This window comes from Cyphomyrmex costatus, unplaced genomic scaffold (assembly GCF_001594065.2).
Source record: "Cyphomyrmex costatus isolate MS0001 unplaced genomic scaffold, Ccosl1.0 scaffold666, whole genome shotgun sequence".
NCBI lineage: Eukaryota > Metazoa > Arthropoda > Insecta > Hymenoptera > Formicidae > Cyphomyrmex > Cyphomyrmex costatus.
The window spans coordinates 53389-76511 of record NW_017280229.1 but is presented as its reverse complement, the minus strand read 5'-3'; the positions used below and the strand labels follow the sequence as shown (position 1 = coordinate 76511).

Sequence of the window (23123 nt, the reverse complement as noted above, 5' to 3'; positions counted from 1 at the left end):
ACTCTCGCGATGATAAATCAGTCTAGCTCGTGCACGTCGTGATTACGTTCATGGAATTTTAATTATTCTTCGACTCTCTTTCCTAAGCCTAGTAATTCTATTCGGAATCATTAATTCTCAGTGCGCATTGTAACCTTTTTATAAAATCCGTATAGCATTGCTATTTTAGTTATGACTTTTACTAGAATAGTAATTTTATTGACGATGATAGTCACGTTTCTTTTAGTAAATTAATGTACTTAAATATATTGCGCTGTACGTATAGTATAAATTTTACATCCACTTGCAATTTATTACGTAAACTAACAATAAGTGTTTATTGTATAAAATATATTTTATACGGACATTTTAACGTTATAAAGAAATCAATTATAGAAAAATATTAATTCAATTGTATCTATTATTTTTATTTACCTACATTTTTGATGGTCAAACCAAATGTTTATTCACTGCATCCGTATCAACCTTATGTTTGGTTTGCACATACAATATAACGGCAGATAGGCAGCATAAATCAAACAAAAATATTTCTATCACAAATAAAATAATAATAAAATTTTAATACGCTATGTATATGATATGATCTAAAAATATTTTTGCTTATCGATTTTGATTTTATTAAATTTTGATTGTTAAAATTTATCTTATGATTGATTTATGTAATATTAATTAAATAAAGAAGTAGTAGAAAAGGCTGATGCTAATTGTCACAACACTGCTTGTCGTAAAGTATTTAATTAACAAAGACGTGAGATACTTTTTTTATTTTTTAAATAGACTTTCTAATGAGCACAAGAAAATACTTGTAGTTGTAATTGCAGTTTAATATAGCGATTTTTAATTATTCTGCTTATTACACAGAAAGAATATTTTATATATAATCTACTATCTAATTGTAAATATTAATTTAAGTATTTATACATATAGTCGATACAAAAATTTTTACTTGCGTTAAAATTCTCAAACGGAAATACTCGTAAAAGTATAACATAAAAAATTTTTTTTTTCGTAAACAAAATGTCGATGAATCTATTGGATTTTGCCTGTCGGTGCAAAATTTTTGTGTAACACGAAACATTGACATGTTATCGCTACAATAGGGAAAAAAAAGTTTGAAAGCTAAACCTCGTACATCTGCAATATTTTAAAAAAAGTTTTGAATTCGATTAAGAGCTTTTGATGGAATTGTTCTGAATCTATATCTTTTTATAAAAAGAGAATTGAAAAATCATAGGTAAATGTTGTCTTTTAATATATATATATATAAAAGGTAATAGAAGTTAATAAAAATAAAAATTTTTAATATAATTATACATTTATAGATAATCGTGATTGAATTATAAAAATTTGTTATAAATATATATTGTAGTATTCTTTTCTTCAGGATAAAGAAAAATAGAATCAAAATATAATATGAAAGGTATTGATAATAAAGTTATCTTTATCTTCATACACAAAACATTTCTTAATTAAATTGAGTTTCGAGTTTGCATGGAGTTAGATATGGGTATTATGAAGTTAGATATGGGTATTATGTGGGAAATAACTTTCTTCCTTTCTGCTTCTTTTTTTCTTTGTTTGGATTAACTAAGTATTCGCGTTCTATACAATTTTATACTACGTATCTATTACTATATATCACTGAACAATGACCAGCGGTATATAGGCTTTCATAATTCTTCGTAAGAAATTATAATGATGTTGAATGTACGATTTTCACAAAAGAGATGTCTACTTAGCACGATTATGAAACTTTTTAGTTGGTAATTCATAGATAAAAGAACAGAATATAACAAATAAGATCGTTTAAATAAATTTGACATAGGTTCTCATGGCTAATTTTTTTTCGATAGGAAACAATAAAACCTAATTTTTAATTTCTAATTATACGTTTCTTTCATTTAACTTTTATTTATTTCCGTATTTGCAATTTTCATAATTTTGCAGAAATAAATTTCGCAAATATAAAACTTTTACTCTATTTCATCATGAAGTATATATTTCATCAATGCAGCCTATTTCTATTTTCTTCACATAATTGTTCCGTTATAATGATTCTTTTTAAGACACTGAACAGAAAGATTTATTCAACATTTGATTTTATTCGACATTTGAATCTTAACATGATTTCAATGTATCATGTGCAGCAGAAGAACACACGCAATAATAACGAAACATATTTGTTTCGTTACTAATGCAAATTGTCCTTTTCTGTTCTTTGATGTTCGGTATGACGTTAGGAGCTTTATCTCACGAGCCAGATGTTATATCTATGAATATGAATTTTTCTCTTTCTAAAAGAAAGAAAGATTTAATGTCAATATTGCAAAAGTCGATATCCACCTTTAAATTGCTCAACGTAAACTACAATACTGACAATTGTGAGATACAGTTTGTCTATAATTTTATTCTCGTAAAGTTCTTCTAAAACGGCAAACTAGATTTATTTGTTAATTATACCAATTGTTTTTTTTTATAACAAACAGATATAGTTATCACGGAAACATTTTAGATTAAATATCTATTAATTTTTATTAATTTTTATTGCTTAATTAGAAACTGAAGTTTAACAGTTTCATTATTAATCGATAAAATAAAATCCGATTATTAATGTATGCAAATTTATGTAATATCGTGCAATAAGAAAACAGTGCAATAACAAAAAGTGATCCAATAAAAAACAGAAATAATGATTTAAAGATATAAAATCGTAATTATGTTTGTCAGATATTGTGAAAATGATATATATTTCAGTCTATAAATATTGCTCAGTTAAAGTGTTTTGATTTTCATCATTAGAGTTGAACAAAAACAAACCGCAGATGTTAGCGATTACAGTTGTCTACGATGAGAAGTTCAATCTGTCTGGAATTTGCTATAGAACAGGTTTTAGTGTTGTCATTCCGCGAATGCAACGCGTTATGTCGGCGGTTGTCGTTAGATAGAACCAAATGACATGCAGGGAAAGACAAATGATAGTTCTAACAAGCATGACATTCAGCTACAAAAATAAATCCGTACGTAAATATAATGGGTTCGCTGCATCTAAAGAAAACGAGTTTGAAAATTAAATGTTTGTCGTTTTACTTGAATTCATATTTGACTGCTCACGTATATCTTTAAGTCTGACAAATCTGGACAATTTGAAGTTTTAATTCCAAATTGTCAAATTATTCTAATTGTTTGAAAATTAAAAAATTCTGAGTAATCGTATTTGGCAATTGAACTAACAGCAATTATATTAGTATTTTTCAACGTTCGGTTTAAATACTGCATAATAGTTTCTCGAGTTCTTTTTGACGCACCATTGACAAAGCATCCAATTACACGATTCTCGTGAGAATCAATGCTACTGTACCTTTATTTACCAAGATATTATTATTGTGCAATGTGCAATAAATTACATTGACGTTGGTATGAAATTAAAAAATATTCTTCTCGTTACATTGTACAACATGCAATCAACGAAGGTAAGATCGATATGCATTATATTAACGCAATAAATGCGACGTCAATTCTTGTTAGCCATTATTAGGAACATTTCCTAAGTTAAACAAACAATGAATATTCTTAATAAAGCACACTGACTTTGATGGCAATTGATTTTTTTTCATAGTCATTAACGTAAAACATACTAGCAGCAATGACAGTGCCTCATTACTAAATGTTTAAGATGCTAGTTTTCGCTAGCTTCTTTGCTAGAATGCTCACTAATTGAAAGGTCGAAAGCTTGAATAAGTTATGTGATACGATCTTCATTCATTATTTTAACTCTAAGAGAATTTACTTAAGTTTAACTTCTACTTTAAATTTAAAAGAAAAATTTAACTTCTATCTCAAAATCTACGTAGATTTTCCTATACTCGAATTTTATTTATTACCTGGTATCTTATGAAACAAATAGAGGAAAACATCACAGTGAGATGATATATTTGAAGCTTTAGCTTTTATAAAGTAATTATACATGGTTAAACGTAATATATACAAGATATACTATGTTAATAGAGCTTCGAGCTATTAAATTATATAATTGCGTGTAATTTGAAATTAACTGCACTTACTAAGTAAATCCCAAGGAAAACATCATCAATTCAATTATTTTCACACAATCTACAGATTAATATTAAGTAATTATGTGTATATTAACTTTTTAAAATAAAGATTAGAGCAATGAGAAGAGCTATTATTATATAATCGATAGAAATAACGTTTTCAAATATCGTAACAAATATATTTACGATACAATATTATTATTATTGCCAATGCATTTATATTTTATGATTATAGTTTTGATCGAAATTATTATATTATATAGGCAAATGTAAAAAAATGTATTATTATACATATACAGAAATGATTTTATTTTTACATTAAACCATAGGCTAATAATAAAATAGAATACTTATATAATTAGTGATATTTATTTATTAAATGAATATTTCACTATTTCGTGCATATTGACTCAAATATCACAAAAAGTTTATTGGGGCGATATTCTGCTTTAGAAATGTTTTATTTTATAACTTCGGATTTGGAGAATATACTGTTGTGGAACATGAACATAGATAGTTTGTAGTTTCTGAATTATAATACGTTTTCTAGATCTAATAAATCATTTGTGATCTGTTTTTTACTCAATTTAGAATTAAAGTTTTCTCATAAATATGTCAAAACAGAAAATTAGTACTTATTATAAATTTTTTTAAATTGGAACTTTTTTACAAATTAATTAATCTGTTCAAAAATTTAAAAAATTTAATCGTTAAAAGAAAAAAATGTAATTAAAAATATTCATTATAAACAGTTTTTATTTTTGTAATACATTACTTAACATACACACACATTGCTATTTTACTAATCTGATCTGAATGTGTTGCAATTACAGATTTTTTTTTTTTAAGAAAATTTTGGACAGTAAAAAAAGAAAGGGAATAAAAAAATTACTTGTCCGAAGAAATGCGACATAAAAGTTACATTAGCCGAAACCATCTGAATAGGAATTCGATTTGCACATCTGGGCCGCATCTGATAGGCAAAGTAGGTTGAAGATGACAAATAATGCTACGTCACGCGATGTTATGCGATAGCATGTATTTTTACCACTGTCTCTTTTTCATTCACAACGATATAAAAGTTAATAAAACGCTCATTAAAGAATAATCCTTTACAATCACTTTTACATCTCGAACAATTATATCTTGACATATGCCAGGATTAATATTTAGCTAGCTATTTGCACATTTTTGTTGATAGATGTATGTTTGAATTTTGCATCTCTCTGCCTCTCTTAATAAAATTTTTTGATTTGCAATTAATCTCTTCTAGTTTTCAAGAGCAAGACGCAAATGAATTTACAATTCAGCAGCAGTAAAATCATACAGTTAATTACTACGTTTCGAATAAAAGTGTCTTGATTGAAACGATTATAATGGCACTGATGAGCGATATTGAACATTACCGATTGAAAATAACATTTGTGCATGAATTGTGGAAAAAAGCAAATAATGTTTCATTGTAAACGTCATTGTAACTCAGTATGATTTATGATACCTATTATATTTGAAATAATGCATAACTGTTATTTTATAATATCTCATATTTCTATTTTTTACGTTATAATTATCTTTTTGTTGTCAGTTGTTTTCCAGAAATAAAATTCATAAGTTGAGAGACATCAATATTTATGCAAGTACTATACAGTACAGTGAATACATTGAAATATTCTCATTCACGATATCAGATTTTTTTATTTTTATTTACTGCATTAAAGAGTTGCTACGAACTGTATTTCACAAACCATCTTTACAAACCATCTTTAAAATACATTTATTGAATTTATTATTGTTTATTATTAATTATTTATTAATTATGTTATACATATAACAGAAGAATTAATTTTATTCTCAATGTTATTTTCTACTTACGTACTTCTAAATACGTACTTCTCTCTTAACTACAAATGCTCTTCACAAAGAATTTTTATTACAACTGTCTTGCAATACCATACAAAAAGTTAAATTACAGAGTTTTGCACAGTAGCTCAAAAGACGAACATTTCTGTAAAGGATGCTGCTATAGCCTTATATTATTTAATTAAGTTTGACTTTATTTGTAGATGACAAATGCTCAAGAAGTATACTTTATTAAGTTTTATATAAAAAGAAGAATACGTATATATCGCGCGAGGGTTTTAACGAATTGGGAATAAGTAATTTCTCAACGGAATATTCTCAAATAAAGACACTTGCGATTAAAACATTTATATTTAAAATCCTGATTATTTTTTAATGTTTAAAATTTTACTTCTCAAAATTAAATAATTTGCGTTAGAAAATATCAATATATCATCTTTCTCTTAAAAAGAAATTTTACTGAATTTAGCTTTTGAAATTATTTGATTCAGAAATAGAAACAAAAAAGGAAACCGAATAAAATGTAATACAAAGTAATTTTATAAAGTGTTTCTTTGTGTTTTGATAGTTATATTAATATTATGATATTCCATTAAATTATATTAACTTTTATTAATTTAAAATTATTTTATGATATATGGGAAATTGTTTATTAAAACTAATGTAAAACGATAAAAATTAAATTAAAAATTAATTATAAATTAATTATATGTTGTTAATTAGTTTTTTGATACATTGAATATAATATTTATTTTGTTGGTCATAAGAAGTGTACAATATATACTTTATAAATTTTACATTTTCAAATTTTTATATAACAATTTATAAGTTTGAAAATCAATTAAGAAAAGTAAAGTGTATGTAATCTAGAAATAATTTAGAAATGTGAGGTCAATAGAAAATCTAACGAAGGTCCTTTTAGGGTTAAATAATAAAATGTGTTTTTCTTCTCTTAAGAAGTTTATGTTTCTGGAGGTAATTGATTTCTTCTTTTCTATTCAATTATACCCATAAATCCGAGTAGCGAGTAACAGCTGGTAGGTGCGTAATGGAACGCTTTCGCAAATGAAAGCGTCAGAAAATGGAACAATATTATTTTATTTAATTGTTATCATTAAAAAGTATTAAATGTAAATTTTAAGTTTTTAATTATCGAATTTATTTATTATATAAATTATTATATTCATTATTTTATCGAAAAAAAATTATCAAAATTATGGACAACACATACTTTGTTGTTAAAGCTTATAATATTATACAAAAATTCGAAATTTTAATTTAATCTAAAAAATTTTCAACACAGTTAAAATATTTAGTATATCATATATGTATATTTGTTAGCAAGAATGAAAGCTATGTGACAAATTATCGTCGAATATCTGCTCAAGCTGTACCAAATGGAAAGCACGCAACTTGTCTTCCGTCTGCTGCTTCGTAGTTTTGGACAACCGCCAAAGCCCATTATCACCACATTCATTTCCGCTGCATATAATGTAATTTGCACATGCAGGGATTTCTCGTTCTTTTCTTTTTTCCACGTCTATCCTGTGCTGTCTTTTTGTTGTGCGCAAAAATGTAATTTTTATTCACGCTTCTGATCGCAACTCTAACTAAAATGTACGAATAATAATTATTCTACGTTAGTCATTTTATTAATGATGCTTAGTGATCTATGATTGAGCGAAGAAAATCTTACATTGATATGGTAATTCTTAAATTCCATAACTAATAATTTCACAATAATTTCATGTTTTATTTTGGATCTCTCTCTCTTTCTTGCTTGCTCGCTCACATTAATCTAAAATTTTCTGAGGGGTAAGGATATATTATCTTCTAATTCGTATGTGAAATTTATTTACTACTTTCTCCGTTTAATAAATCATCATTAATTTCTCATTTTTTCGTACTATAAATCTTCAGGATAATGTTCCGATGTTATGTTATTAAAGTACAGATTTAACATGTTCTATAAATAATAGAACACAAATTATGATACGCGAGCGTTAATTAAAATATATGACTGGTCTTGTTGATGCATAAATTTAACGCAATTTTATGCTGATGTATATCATTCTCTTTTAGTATCGCCTCTAATATTTTATCTTTGATATTTGTTAATGAATAAAATATAATTGATAAAAATTGAAAAATGGTAAAGTTCATTAATAGTTTTATATTTTGCAAGAATTGATAAAAACCTCATTACGTGATCAAGAAATGATAATTGAATACAGCAATTGCGAATGTATATATGGTGTTTTTCAATGCGTATTTAAAACGGGATATTTAGTGGACTCTCTTGCATAATATCGGCGTGTTTGAAGAAACGATTACAGAAATCGGTGAGTTACGACGTATAGTGTACTAACCCAAATAGATAATGAACAAATTAAGCGGGTCCTATCGCATCTTTACCCTCCTATGTTAATATAAACAGCGGTGAAGATAGCGATTGAATTTAATGAAAGTGACGTAATTAGACAGCGTAAGAAGAAAACGCTTGTACTACGTATGTAATTATATATGTAATTCGAGAATTATTTGCGAATGCGCCTATCAATATCGTTAATTAATTATTATGTGATGCAAGATTGTCATTTTAGAACATTAACATTTATAAATCTTGATTTGATACTTATTATTAATTGGTAAATATGACCAAATAGTTCATATTTTGACACCTATTCACGTCTTTGAATAAATATTTAAGTGATATTAAATAAATATCAGCTCATATTGAAAATGCATCAGAAATTCAATAGTATTATATATCTTGAATCTAGCATTTATTGTTTAATATTTTATTATATATAACTATAATAGATATTAATCATCGTTTATTGACCATTTTCCGCAAAGCATTTTTTTCCGTTTTCGTGGCGGTAAAGAAACTATCGGCTTTAAAAAGTGGTAACTGAATTCCTTTCGTATGTTAGATTTCATCTCTTCTATTCTTCATCGCTTATTTCAATCTTCTTCGCTTTTGTAATTCTCTTTAGAATGGAAATTTCAATAGATGAGGAATTATAAATTCCTTACTTGAGAAATATGATGTTCAAATTCTTCGTAAATTACTCCACGTTAAAGTTGACCATTTATTACGAAACCATAATGACTATTTAACTATGGATTAGTTCCGATTTCCGATGACGTGTTACTTTCAGCAATCTCGAATTTGCTGTGATTAACAAGTTACTCAAACAGTTTTGATATTTTATATATTTCTGAGAAATTATAAATTACTATATGTATGTAGTATTTTAAAGCAAGATAATTAATTTGTGCAAAAGGGAAATATGAATTAACATCTCTTTATTAATGTTATTTAATTATTTATATCTTTATTAATATTGAAAATAATTCTTTAAATATGTGTAACGTTTTTAAATTTATTAAATAAGAAAATTTATTGTAATTTATTAAATTTAAAAACGTTATATGTAACAAATTATTTTATACCTATATATACACACAATAATAAATAGTTTTGTAGTTTTTTAATACTTTACATAACGTAAATGTTAAAAATTAAAATAATATAACGGGCAACGAGCCAAAATAAAATAATAAAATTCAAAAGAAACAAAGACAATATATTAAATGAACAATAAACAAGTAAAACAAACGTTTCGACACCGATCGGGTCATTCTCAATGTTACAAAATTTAGATTTTAATAACGAAATTTTTTACAAAAGCTTATATGTTATATTATAAATTCAAATGCTTGAACAATAGAAGTCAATCAAAATCGTTAGGTAAAAATTAAGGTTGTCCATTATGTAAAATGTATTTGTTAGTCAAAGGTAGCAAACAATATTATCTCGTCAATAGAAGAAATATTGTGTCTTAACTGGAGCAATTGCAAATTGAAAAATAAGATGTTTATAATATCAAGTACCGTAATTGTGTTACGGTACTGAATGAAAGAAAGCAAGTTATATGCGAATGGCATTCCAGAGAAAATTGCGCGTGGTGAACATATAATTTGTCCGAAGTTATCTTATACGGAGAACCATGAGTGATAAACGAGATGACATCTATTCTGTAAGCTAAGACCGTTTACATTCCCAAACATGATGTTTTCTTGGCAATATTATGCTATATCATTTGTTGAAGGTTCTCTCGTTTGTGACCAAAAAAATGTTGATCGACTTGAATTTCATGCTACAAATGTAGTTTACATTGTAGCTATAATGCTAGAAGTTTAAATATCTTAATTGTGCCCATGTTTTACAAATATACAATTGTAAAATTATTTGTTACATTATTGTTTTTAGAATTGATAAGAGATAACATTTTTTTTTAAAGAATAAAACATTGTGTTTTTCTTTTCAAACATGTTTTTAATGCTTTATACGTGCTTTAAACAGTATTATAAAATGCATGTTTAAAACATGTTTTAAACAGTTTAAATCATGTTTAAAACATGATTTTTATCAATTCGGTTAAGAAATGTATATGAAATGCATATAAAATAAGAGAATAGAATAAAACTAAAATTTTGTTTTACGAAGGATTATTGTCATTTTGTGGATAAATTATCGAATTTTTTTTAAGAATAGTATAGTATATTGTGTTATTTGATATGCGACATTTGGCTATGACAATATTTCAGTGAATAATGAAACTCTCATTGTTAACTATACGTATATGCATGTAGGTCACTTTGCGGACTATTTGTGGAGCAAATCATGCGGCAGAAGTTCTATAATACAATTGTATTAAATTGCACAGAGAGAGTTAGATAATTCCATGTTACAAATGGTATATTATACATAACAGTATATTATTAGTTATACAAAAATTCTAATTTGTCAAGACCATAATACAGATTTAACGAAATTCTTGATGAATAATCCTTTCCATATATTTTAAGTCCGATTACGTTGAACATCAGAGTATTACACACCCATCAAAGTATTTATCACATGAAATATTATATCTATGTATAGTAGGTTTTAATACACTTTGCACGAAATTAAGTCTCTCTCTCTCATATATAAAATAATTATAATCACATACAAAACTTATATGGAACCATTTTTAATAGTTATCATCAATTCAGCATAAATTAGGATTTGTTATATGGTTAAAAATGTTCAAATATTGTATTATATTAGATTGATTTAAAGATTTTAATGAAAATTGGCTCATTGCCCTTATTTCATTATATTAATTGTATTATACATTATATTGTGCACATTAGGGCATTTTAATGATTTTGTAACATATTTATTATGATAAATGAGGCTGTTATCACGGGAAAAATGCATATAAGCTGATCATAGTAGAATACCTGAATTATTTTTATAGATTAGAAGATCTAAACAGATGTAAAGAATGTAATTTTTAATATTATCAGAAGATAAATACGTAATAGACTGTAATATATATGTAAATGTGTAAGAATAAATTATTTTTAATTGTTCAAGTAGCGTGCGAAATGCAAATATGTATATTACATTGAGAATAACTAATGTACGTAAATGTTATGGAAATTGTTTTATTTATTATTATACATTAAAATAATGTCCAAATGTTACATGAGATTGTAAATTAAATCATCCGTATTCTTCTATAAATTATATTTATATATAAAATTATTTGAGCTTTTGTATAAGAAAGTAAAGCGTATAGAAAACTGTTTCAATGGTTTTATTTTTAATAATTATTTTTAATGATCAACAATCGGATGAAAAAGAAATTCAAATTTTTTTTAATACTTGCCGTTATCTCGAGATTTTGCGTATTAAACAAAACGGGATAGTTTTATGCAGCAAAAAGCGCACAAGAGCTAAAATTTTGATCCAACTGGACGAAGAAATTGATGTTTTTTTTTCCGCATAGATATAACGTGTCTAATGAATATAATTGTAATTTGATCATGAAAGTAAATCTTCTCGTACACAGAATGCTGATAATTCTATCTCAATGCACACTAAGATTTTATTACTATGTGCAAAAATGTTATTAATGTCCCCCTCCAGAGAATAAATCTTGAATAAATTTAATCATTTATTTTCACCATATATTATTATTTACTTTTTATATATGAGAATTTAAAAGTAAACTTTTTAAATACGTTCTCTGGTATAAAGATACACAGAAATTTTAAAGTAATGTGTGTTTAAATAACTAATTTAAACATAAAATAATTAGCAAGAAATATTCAAAAAAATAGAAACCGGAATTAATGTTATCGTTTAAGACACATCCTGTAAAGTACATTGTAATCCACAAATGTTTGTCGATCATAAAAGTAATTCAAACTTAATTCTGTAACAATAAAAATTGATTAACACTACGTTATTAGATAGACTCAATAAAAAGATATACACTTAACACGTGCGTGAAATTTCATCAAGTTTTATCGATAATTAAATATAGACGAAATAATATCTTACTTCAGTAGACAATTCAGGAAACTATATCTGTAAATGGAAAGTTTCGACGAGTTTCTAATGAACGTTTCAGAGAAAAATTTTTGTAGAAAGAATATAAAACAATCAGGGAGGATTTGGCTTTTCTATTGTATTTATGAACGATTACATCTTGCGACAGGACAACGAGCGTCTTGAGAATGAAACTCGGTAATTTGATACTTTTGAGAGAAAGGTATATTTCCTAAAAGACTTACTTCTCTTTTGAATAGTTTGTTATTGCAAACGTATTAAAACTTCAAAGAAATTAGAAATAATGTAATTTGATTATTCCTTTACGTCGCAATAAATTATCACGAAACATTTATCTCAATTTGTACATTTAAATTATTTAATATACATATAGCAAAAAAAGTTCATAAAAATATATTAATTTAAAGTATGTTCCTAAAGTTTACAGGTAAAACACAAGCAGTTTATCCCATAAAATAGACAAATTTGAGACAAAGTCATTTTTATTCATCACACTAGTTTAGATAGTAAACCATACACTTTATGTAAATTTATGGAAAATGATTTTACGTGAATTTAAACTCAATATGCAAGATACAGAGTGTTCATAACTTCATGTTATGAAGTTTCTTAATTTTAACTTTTCTAGTAAAATCGATATGAAGTTAACGAGAAAAGTTACTGTATGAAGCGTGAGCATTGATTGTGTAATGGTGATTTTCGCAAGTATTTGAGATATTTTTTTGTTAAGACATATAAACATGTGAAATTACTGTATTTAGAAGAGATAATTCAGGGATGCGTTCAGAATCACCATCTGGGTGCACATCTAGATATTATTTTATCCTTAACATTTGCGGTAACAACAAGAATAAAACGATATTTGGATAGGTATGCCTGGATAATTGTGAACGCGTTAATTCAAGTTTTTTATTCTTTTGTAAAATAATGCTTCTCATTTGTTTTTATCCAACTACTTACAAGATGCTATAGAAGTTAGATTTCAATGTTTGAAGTTGCATTTTGCATTGTATTCCAAATATTATTCCACTCTCAGGATCTTAATTACTTTGAAATATGCATTTTTCGAATGATGTTATTTGAAAATACTTAAAAAAAATGGAGGTACTGAATATGTCCAGGAAACATTAATCATTTCTTTTTTACATGTGTCATACTCGTTAATTATAATTTCCCACACAACAATATAACTGTAATATGACATATTAGGTGCGTTTCACTTAACGCCCACACGCTCGTGAAACCATTTCATCCTTGTTATTTGTCAAATGTCAAACAAGGAAAAACGATGCTCGTGAGCGTTGCGAGTGTTAAGTAAAATGCAGTCATTATATTACAGTTATATTATTAAGTGAAAAATTACAATTAACAGATATACAATATTTACTGGCTTGCAATAGATCGTTTCTTGTACAAAATTTAATTCACAATATGACTGCGTCTATTAGTTAAAAATATTCATATTAGCACTTTGATTCGAGAAAAATTGTGACATTTATTAATTGCATGTAATTTAATGAACGGTCAAACATGGTCCCCTTAGTTTGCGAAGTCCTTGAAGAAAACGCTGTATCGCTGGGGCAAGGCTAGGGCAAGGTGGAAGAGAGTAATACGCACATTGTGCGCGACAATGTCGCAATGCTGGACAGGCTCGACGATAACCTACGGAGCTGAAATGAGTAGGTGAACTTCTACCCCCCGCTACGAATTACCGTTGCTCTTAGCCTGTACCGCGTCGAAGCATTTAATGCTACGTTCCGTATAACACCTCTTCTCGTCCTACCGGTACTCCATCCAATTCTCTCTTTAACCTTCGTGGCAGGAAATACGATAGAAAGGCGCCGGTGACTAGGAGGTAGACTCTATGGGATTCTTTCGGTCTGAGAGACGTAGACAGATTCGCCAGACGAAAGCGAGCCCTCGGTCTTTCATTGCTTTTCGCGTTTATTCGCATTCCTTCGATCTACGTCTCCTCCTTGATCAAAATAATTTTTCTCTGTTGCTTTTTTCTTTTTCTGTAATTTGTTTTATTGCATAAAATGTTTTTAATTGTATAATAAGAAAGTGTTATTATTATTATTATTTGTCCGCAGCAGGATTTAAGTTTTAATTATACGTCCCATATAAAATTTGTTTTTTCTTCATATAATAAAAACACAATAATATTTGCAAATAAATTTTTCTTATTTGTACAATATTCTAAATCTACAATCTGTGAATTTTAATCAGTTTGGAAATAATTTCTTTAAAATCGATGGACTAGTACATAGTTTTTTCTTAAAATAAACTAATATTAAATAATTATGTTTTTGGTTTAATAGTTTTCTAATATTATATATACATATATGCAAAATTTTGTTTTTATACGATTTTTAGATAACGTTACATATTATATATATATATAAGTATATATATGTATAATATGTAACGAGTTATTAAATAATAAAATATTATTAGTTACTTAGGTGTCCGAGAAAACGATTTTCTTTTGTTCTTCTTATGAGAATCATAGAATTCTTGATCATAAAGTATATTTTGGGACTGCGATTTTTTTCTTTATGACACAAAAGGCGATATAAAAGTAGTATAAAAGCTCAAATGGTCCATTCTGTATATGATAAGACTGATGATAAATGTGCTGATTCATTTAATTCATTCTTTTAATTGATCTGTGACAAAATCCATTTGCGGAATAAAGACAAGTCTTCCTGCACAGAATGATAGTAACAACTTTTTTCTTGATGTAATCGATGGTGCGAAAGTATATCATTCTAATTTCGCAAATAACATCTTACGAATGAGACGAGGGAACAAAAAAAGTTCCAGCAAACGAACGGGACATAACTATAAATATATTTCAATATTAATTATTTCATGAAATGCAATAGATTTATATTTTCTATACTAAAAATAAACGGATCCTCTTTTATATTTATCCTTTATATACGATGAACACTTTTTATATTATTTTTTATCTGCAATCTGATATCTTAAATTTATATAATTGATGATAACCATTTAATAGATCAGAAATAAATTTTTTTAATACAAAATGTGATTTGCTATAATTCTTGAATATTCTAACCAGATTTCTTAATGTACGTAATTTTATAGTATTTTTTAAAATTAAATAAAAAACGGTCTTAGTTACTTTTAATTATTGGAGTTATAAATCGATTGTAGTTATAAATCATACATATAACACGCTATTAAGATTTTGAAATTCAATTGAGCATCGGGAAATTATGAGTCAAAGTGAATTCTGTTATAGTTTGTATTAATGAACACTGAACATCTCCTTATATTACCCTACACCTTCATATCAGATATGAACTGCTTAAGGTCTACAGGGAGGCATCATCTTGTCATGTCTAACTACGTCACTGCTATCTCATCCTACGATGAGATGTTGCGAGTAGAATTGATTTCTCCTTCTCAAGAGATATGCATATGTACGTATATAAGAAAGATTTCTATTAAAAATCAGTAACTTAGAAATAATTAAGAAAGTTAATGAATCGGTTCTGTTTAAATGTATAATATATAACTATTATTTTTATTTTATTAATGTATATGTTTGTTCGTAATCATTTATTTTACATGTATACAGTAAGCATATATCTTAGGATTTAAAAGAAGGATTATAGAAAGATCTTATATAGATAAAAAAGGATTCCACCTAATGGCTTGCGTTTGTGGTGTAAGATTGAAGATGTATTAGAATAGCTTTCCACTCGGGAAGACACCCTGGATAGCTCAAGATCCTTGCAACGGTGATAAGAACCGATCACGGAGAACATATGTGTTGAATTATGAAAGCTGGCGCCACAGATAATCGATTGTGGAAATAACCTTCCGCGTAGATGGATACCTAAAAAGGCGAACCTTTTCCGGTCATGTAATCTTACCTCACTTTCTATAAGTAACTTTAGATTTTCTATAATAAATTATAACAAGATAAATAAAACGCTAAATGTAATATGTAGTGCCTATAAAAGCCAACACAGGATATAAGTGTGTGAAATACAATTTATTAAACAAATATAACGTAACAAATAAAACAATTAGAGTATAATAGAACGCTCCGTCCGTTTTTTATGACATCAGAATTGAAATATGGATATGTTTATAGATATTTAGTTGAAAAATTGTCATAACTTTTTTATAGCTTTTCTAACTTATATACTGGTTTACAGTCGGGAAAATGGAAAGGAGCTATATGAAGCTTAAGTGAATAATGGAGATAAGGGATGAAGGCAACGTCTACACGTTGTTTCTGAAAGAAAACTATCGGATAACAGATAATGGATACATCATCTCTCAATCAACATCTCATAACATTTTTATAATATCTTACTATTTTTAATGTTTAATAAGACATTTAAAATTATTTCCCGTATTTTTCTATATTTTCCTATATTTTAATATTATTTGACCTTATGATGAAGAAATATATACTATATTAAATAAATATTAATTATAATACGTGTTATAATATATAACAGAATTAAATTTATTATTGTAAGACATATTGAATAAATAAAATATTAACTGCGCACTTTATCATATTTTATAAAAGAGAAAGAAAAAGGACTTAATTGTTAGATCATATAGCCACACATGACTAACTTGAGACAAGAAATATGAAGGGTCCATTTTTTGTTTTGAAAAGGAAATGCCTGCCGTATTATCTTTATTATAGAGCTAGTCTGAATTACCGTAAGATGGATCGGCCGTTCCTCGAAGCTTTCCGAAGGAAAATCTAACCGCCCTTCTGTTCAATTGCCCTCCCGCGAAGGCAGAGGAGTTAGAGCAATTTGTCTAGAATGTCCCCTTGTAAGCCATGAAGCATTGAAAAAAGACACAATAAAAAAAATGAGTATGTTTCTTTAATTACGCATTTAATTATGTTTTAATTTCAACGACTCAGTATCAATGCGTGTTAAAATTGAGCAAATTTTCAAGAAAGTAATAAATAATAAATTATTTAAACATATATTTATTTCAAACATATTTTGTTTGAAATAAAAAATAATTTTAAAAAATAAGTAATAAAAGATGATCTTCGAATAAAGTTTATTAATTTTTATGTGAAATTAAGGAGTTTATAAATACTGAAGCTTTCTCTCTCTCTCTCTCTCTCTCTCTCTCTCTCTCTCTCTCTTTGCGCTCTCTTTGAGTTTCATAATTTATTCAACATTGCATTAAAATAATGAACGCAAGTTAAAAATATAATTCATTCAATAAACGAATTGTTTTTATAAACGAATAAGAATTTTTTAAGTTTAACGCTACATTTTAGTTCGTAATTATTTTAATCTATGTATTTTGTATTTCTGGATTTTGAAAGCTATATATAAAATTTTTTTTTTGAACTCTCTTATTATCATGAAAATAAATAGATAAAATTAATATGGTTTCTGATACATAACTTAATATATTAATTTTTTCTTTTGCTTCTAATTTGGCTTTAACAAGAACTTATTTTAAGACTATCTTAGGTGGTAATACTCCATGAGTAGTTTATGACATCACTATAAGACGGTCTTAAATATGAGAATCGATTGAATACCGACCATAGACTGTAACAATTTTCTTAATATTTTTCTTGAGAGAGAGTTTCGTGTTTTCTTTTTTAACACAGAATGTATCTGCTTGTTCTTTTTCCTATTAGACATATTTATTCGCGATAATTTTGTAAATATTTTAATAATAAAGTGAAGGCTTATAATAAATTTTATATGTAATATTTATTATGTTAACTGTAACACCAATATGTCGCCACATGTTTATGAATTATCCGCTTAATATTCATGATGGTCTGTACACAGTCGGTTTAGTTTACAAATGTCAAAAGTTAAAATTAGTACGCGGTTCATTAATTTGCGAATTAAATCCCAAATTCGAACAAAAAACCGCATGCATTAAGGTATTATATAATCAGATAATTCTCTCTGAAAATTTAGTAAAATATGTATTATTTATAATATCAAAGATAGAAATTTGTTCTAAAGTATATGCATCCTGAAATACTGAGGTAATAGAACAGTTTCTCTCCTGACTAATCGTTTTTCAACCAACTCACCTAACTTTATTTTAGGCAGAGTAATAGAGAGATTCACAAAATTAATTATCTCTGTGAATAAATTTGTTGACGAGTTTCTGAATCGCATTACTCTTACCTCGAAATAGTCTAAACTTTTCAAATCTAATATTAGAAATGTCTCAAAAGTGAAGCACATTTTCAAAAAGATGGCATGAAGTATTCTCGTTTTAATCAGGAATGACAAATATTGTATAAATTCTCTCTCTCTCTCTCTCTCTCTCTCTCTCTCTCTCTCTTTCTTTCTCGGCTGGAAAAATCGATGGATTTGCCATTTTATCTTGAGAAAAAATGTCAACATGACGAATGATTCTATTGCTCAAGCAGGTGGTTACTGGATAAATGAAGGAATCGATGCGCGTCGAAGAACGATAGTGTCCAACGTGTAGTGGCAGTTTATTGCGGTACCTTGTTTCCTCAAGCAAGATCCCTTTTGGGAATTATAAATCACGTATCCACAAAAACGTTGTTCCTTTTGTCCAGCATGTAAATAAAAGGATTTTAGAGAAATTGTCTCTCCAATATTCTCAACGATGCAATGCATTCAACCGATATCGAAGGTTTTATTTTTTTTTGTAATAGAATATCAGTGTATTATTTGATTTAATATTCAATTAATGCACGCGTTACGTTGTTTTTAAAATGGATTAATTTCTTAATTATTGAATCGCTTCTTATTTCATTGTTTAATTGGAATTAATTACGAACACATATAACATGAAAACTTTTTTATAATTATTTATCATCAAATGATGTGATTTGACAATTAAGTCTTCTATTTTTAGATACTTTTATGTTGTAATTTACAATTAGTTTTTATATTATTTATAACGTATTTGTATAAAAAATAAACTTGACCAATATTATAACTTTAAAGCGTAAACTTTGTTGTTAAGGAAAATTTGATTTCGTGATTTCTGACTTTAGAAATAAAATACCAGAGTTTACTACACGAACTTGCTAGTTTCTCACGTCGTTTCGTATATTACCTTTTATCATGTTCTACTTTCGTTAACAAATGGAAAATAAAACAATTTAACAAGTTGGAAAAAATAAATTTAAATAAAATTTTGATAAATTTTTTTATTTAACCATTATGTTATTGTACATTACACTTTGGTATTGAAAAAATAATATCTATTTTTATTTTATTATTGTTTAATAGGTGCATATTGTTTATTATATGCGTGCAAAAGTTTTGTTTTTCTTCAACAAATAGTGACAAAAGTCATTACATACATAGTTTTTTAATGTTTCAAATCAATGTAAAAACTGTTACAGGTAAAGCTGTCCCATTCGTGGAATTAACTGTAGCGCATGCTTCGGTACTCACAATTTTAGCCATCAGTTTCGAGCGCTACTACGCCATTTGCGAACCTTTGAGGGCGGGGTAAGTACAGCATAGTTTTTTACAATACTGCATTTAGAATTATCGCAAAAAGCCACTAATAATTAATTATATAATATGCAATAATAATTAGAGAGTAAATAAATAAAGTGGACAATAAAAAACTAGACTTATCTAATTTATTCTTATTAAATTGTTACGTTATATATGTGTATATATTATGTTATATAGATATGTATGCACAAAGGCAAGGGCAACTTTTCTTTGTTTCTCGGCATGGGTGGCAGCGGCGCTGTGTACAAGGTGATACAAAACACTGAAAAATTTGTAATTTACTTTAATAATGTACTGCTATTGTCTTTCTTTACTTGTCCTTTTCCTTATTTTTTTCTCTTAACGCATGACGCATTTTTTCACTTGACTCTCTTCATGTCTCGCTTTACGTCATCTTCACGTGACCGTAATACGAAGCCACCACCTACACCTTATTAACTTCTACCATAAAGACTGTTTTAAAACGTGCGCAAAAGTTGTTTCATTTAATCTTAATTAAAATCCAATTTATTTGAACATAATCCAAGCTTCAACGGATGAAAAATAATTTCGATAAATTGAGTATTGAGGAAAAAGGTAAAACTTACTTATTTAAAAATTATATTTTTGTATTGAACATTTTTAAATCATTTTCTTTGCATTTCTTGAAAAATGTTCAATAGTTTAGGATAATATCTTTTTCTTCTTGCTTTCTCGAGCATTATCTCTCTTGGGTGTTATACATGTATAACATATAATATATATAACTAGTTAAATCACTAAAAACTTATTAAATATCATACTATATTAAAAATCATACATTTCTGAATTAATCAAGTATAAACTTTGAAAACTATAAATCATACCGAAATTTGCATTTTAGAACTGAAAATAATCTAGAGCTTGGATAAGCTGTTGCAGATTAAGAATTTTATTTTGCATTTTTGCGTATTAACCTTGATTGAAACTAGGAACCAATTTATCCGATATAAAACTTTTGCATTTTTATATGGAATTTCATCATCTTACTTTTATGAGAAAATTATGCAAGATTTTCATTTATTATTTATAAATTATAATATTTAATCAAAGATTTTAAACTTTCCCTTTTATTATTATTGAATGTTTTAATAACAAATTATAATGTATAGGTATAAATTAGTTACAGAATTTGTCACTAAAATAAAAGTCGAGAATTCTAGAATATTCAGTAATACACGTGTAATACGATTTAAACAAAGATGTTTTAGAGATGTATGAAAACTACTTTTTGACGATGATATATTTTCATAGCACAAGTACGTGACATGGTGCTTACACGTATTTTCTTTCATTTCTATAAAGCTGCTAATTATGATGCATCGCGATGCATGTAATTCATATTGCATGCGTGAAGCAACGGTTAGACACAAGCTGCATTCATCCGAATGCAAGAACACACATATCGCCTGTGTCGAACTGTGTAACAAAATATTCCCTTAACTTCATTGTTCCATTTGAATCTATTTAATGTATCTTCAGTTAAAAAAAATAGCTTCGTAAAATTAAGTTGCTCTTAATATTTTTATATATTATGACATTTTTGGCAATTTTCTTTGTTAATCATTTTTGTAACAAATAAGTCTAAAGAATTACGGAAATTTCGATTTAAGGGAGTTGTGTGATCAAATTGTTCGGATAGCTCGAACGTTTCAAGCTCGCGATTCAATTCGAGCATTTCGTACATTTAGTACAGAATAAACAATTGAGCTGCTTGATCGATCGTTCGAAGATTCAAAAGTTAGAACAAATTAGACAACTTAAAGACAATTTAAAATGCTTATTGCAAACAGAAATCAGCAATTTTTAATTCCCCTTTTATAATACGTTAATTTTATGTTATTATTTTAGAACTCAGTTTTAAATTATTTATACTTAGTACAAACAATTAATAATTTCGAATTATTTAAATGAAACATTGAACTATTTAAATAAACTCATAAAATTATATTTAATGTTCATTTCAATTTTAGTATTATATATATTAAACGCGTATATACAGGAAACGGAAAAGCAGAACTTAGCTTACGTCAATTTAGCTTAACGATGAATTACAACAAAGATTTGTTATATTCGTTCCACGTAGTTGTATGCTTTAGTGATAAGAGACGTTGATACAACAGCTGACTCTGTTTTGCAAGAAAAAAGGATTAGCTTTAGAGTCGAGTCTATTAATTCTTCAAATTTATGAACTAAGTTATATTTATTTCTCAACACGCGGTGCAGTTAAAAATTCGAAACTATGAAACCTAATAAATGTATATTTCTGATATGTCAATTAAATTTTTTAACATTAAATATTTACGAGTATCTGACAATTGAATAATAGTAAGTATTTGTATTTGTAATGTGTCATAGTATTCGAGGCAGTATTTTATTTTGCGTACGAACATGTAAGTAAATTCTTAAGAGATAGGAACTGTTAATCATTCAAGAGATATTGGAATGCCTTGTTAACGCGTTGTTTCAACACTTTTACGTTAAAATTTTTTTTGATGGATTTTTGGTAAGTAATGAAGTGATGTAATTTTTTATAAGCAATTTATTTTATTATTTTTTATATTTTGTTTAAACTTTTGTCTAGGGAACACTGATTTCTAATATGTCTCAATTTACTGTATTTATAACTTTTAGTTGAAGAACTATAAATAGCTTAAAGAAAACATTTCGATATCATCAAAGGATCGCAATTTGCCATTGCATGCTTATTCTCAATAGGGAGGTTAACGAGCGATGTCATACAAAGCAACGTATTTCGCTTGCACTATAAGTACATGTCATGTACAGAAATTTCGTGATTCTATAAATGTTAGAAATTTCTCGTAGAATTCACTGGATTGCACAAGTACAAAGATACTCGAGCAACGTAATTCAATCCCTTTACTCCGAGATGCAAGATACATGCATATTCAAGTATAGGGCAAGTTGCTAGAGAATTGCGCATAAGAACCATTGTACATATACGAAAATATTGCACCAAGGATCTCAAATTCTTTCAAAATTTCGTTTTTTTAATCTATAGTTATAACCATTGTTATATGAATACTACGAAGTGTATCTTAGTATAATAATTCAGCAACACCCGTGTGAAGCTGGCCCCTCAATATTAAAAAATCGATTTTTTTCTTCATGCATTCGTTTGCTCATCGTTTGCTCACGAATGCTCAGTTGAAATTTTTGTTTGCTCACCCTTCGTTCGAAAGATATACGAAAATTATGTTTTGGGGGGCCAACTTCACACCAGCTTCATACGGGTTTCAGCAATAACGACGG

At 27.2% G+C, this 23123-nt stretch overlaps 1 protein-coding gene across 1 annotated transcript in view; it reads left to right on the top strand.

Annotated features, from left to right (window-relative positions):
* Nucleotides 1-23123, top strand: part of ETHR (ecdysis triggering hormone receptor) — a 38106-nt gene that overhangs the window by 6082 nt on the left and 8901 nt on the right. Inside the window, exons 4-5 of the mRNA XM_018547638.1 lie at nucleotides 19712-19820; nucleotides 20010-20081. Of these exons, the coding sequence (XP_018403140.1) occupies nucleotides 19712-19820; nucleotides 20010-20081 (181 nt within the window). The remainder of the gene's footprint in view (nucleotides 1-19711; nucleotides 19821-20009; nucleotides 20082-23123) is intronic.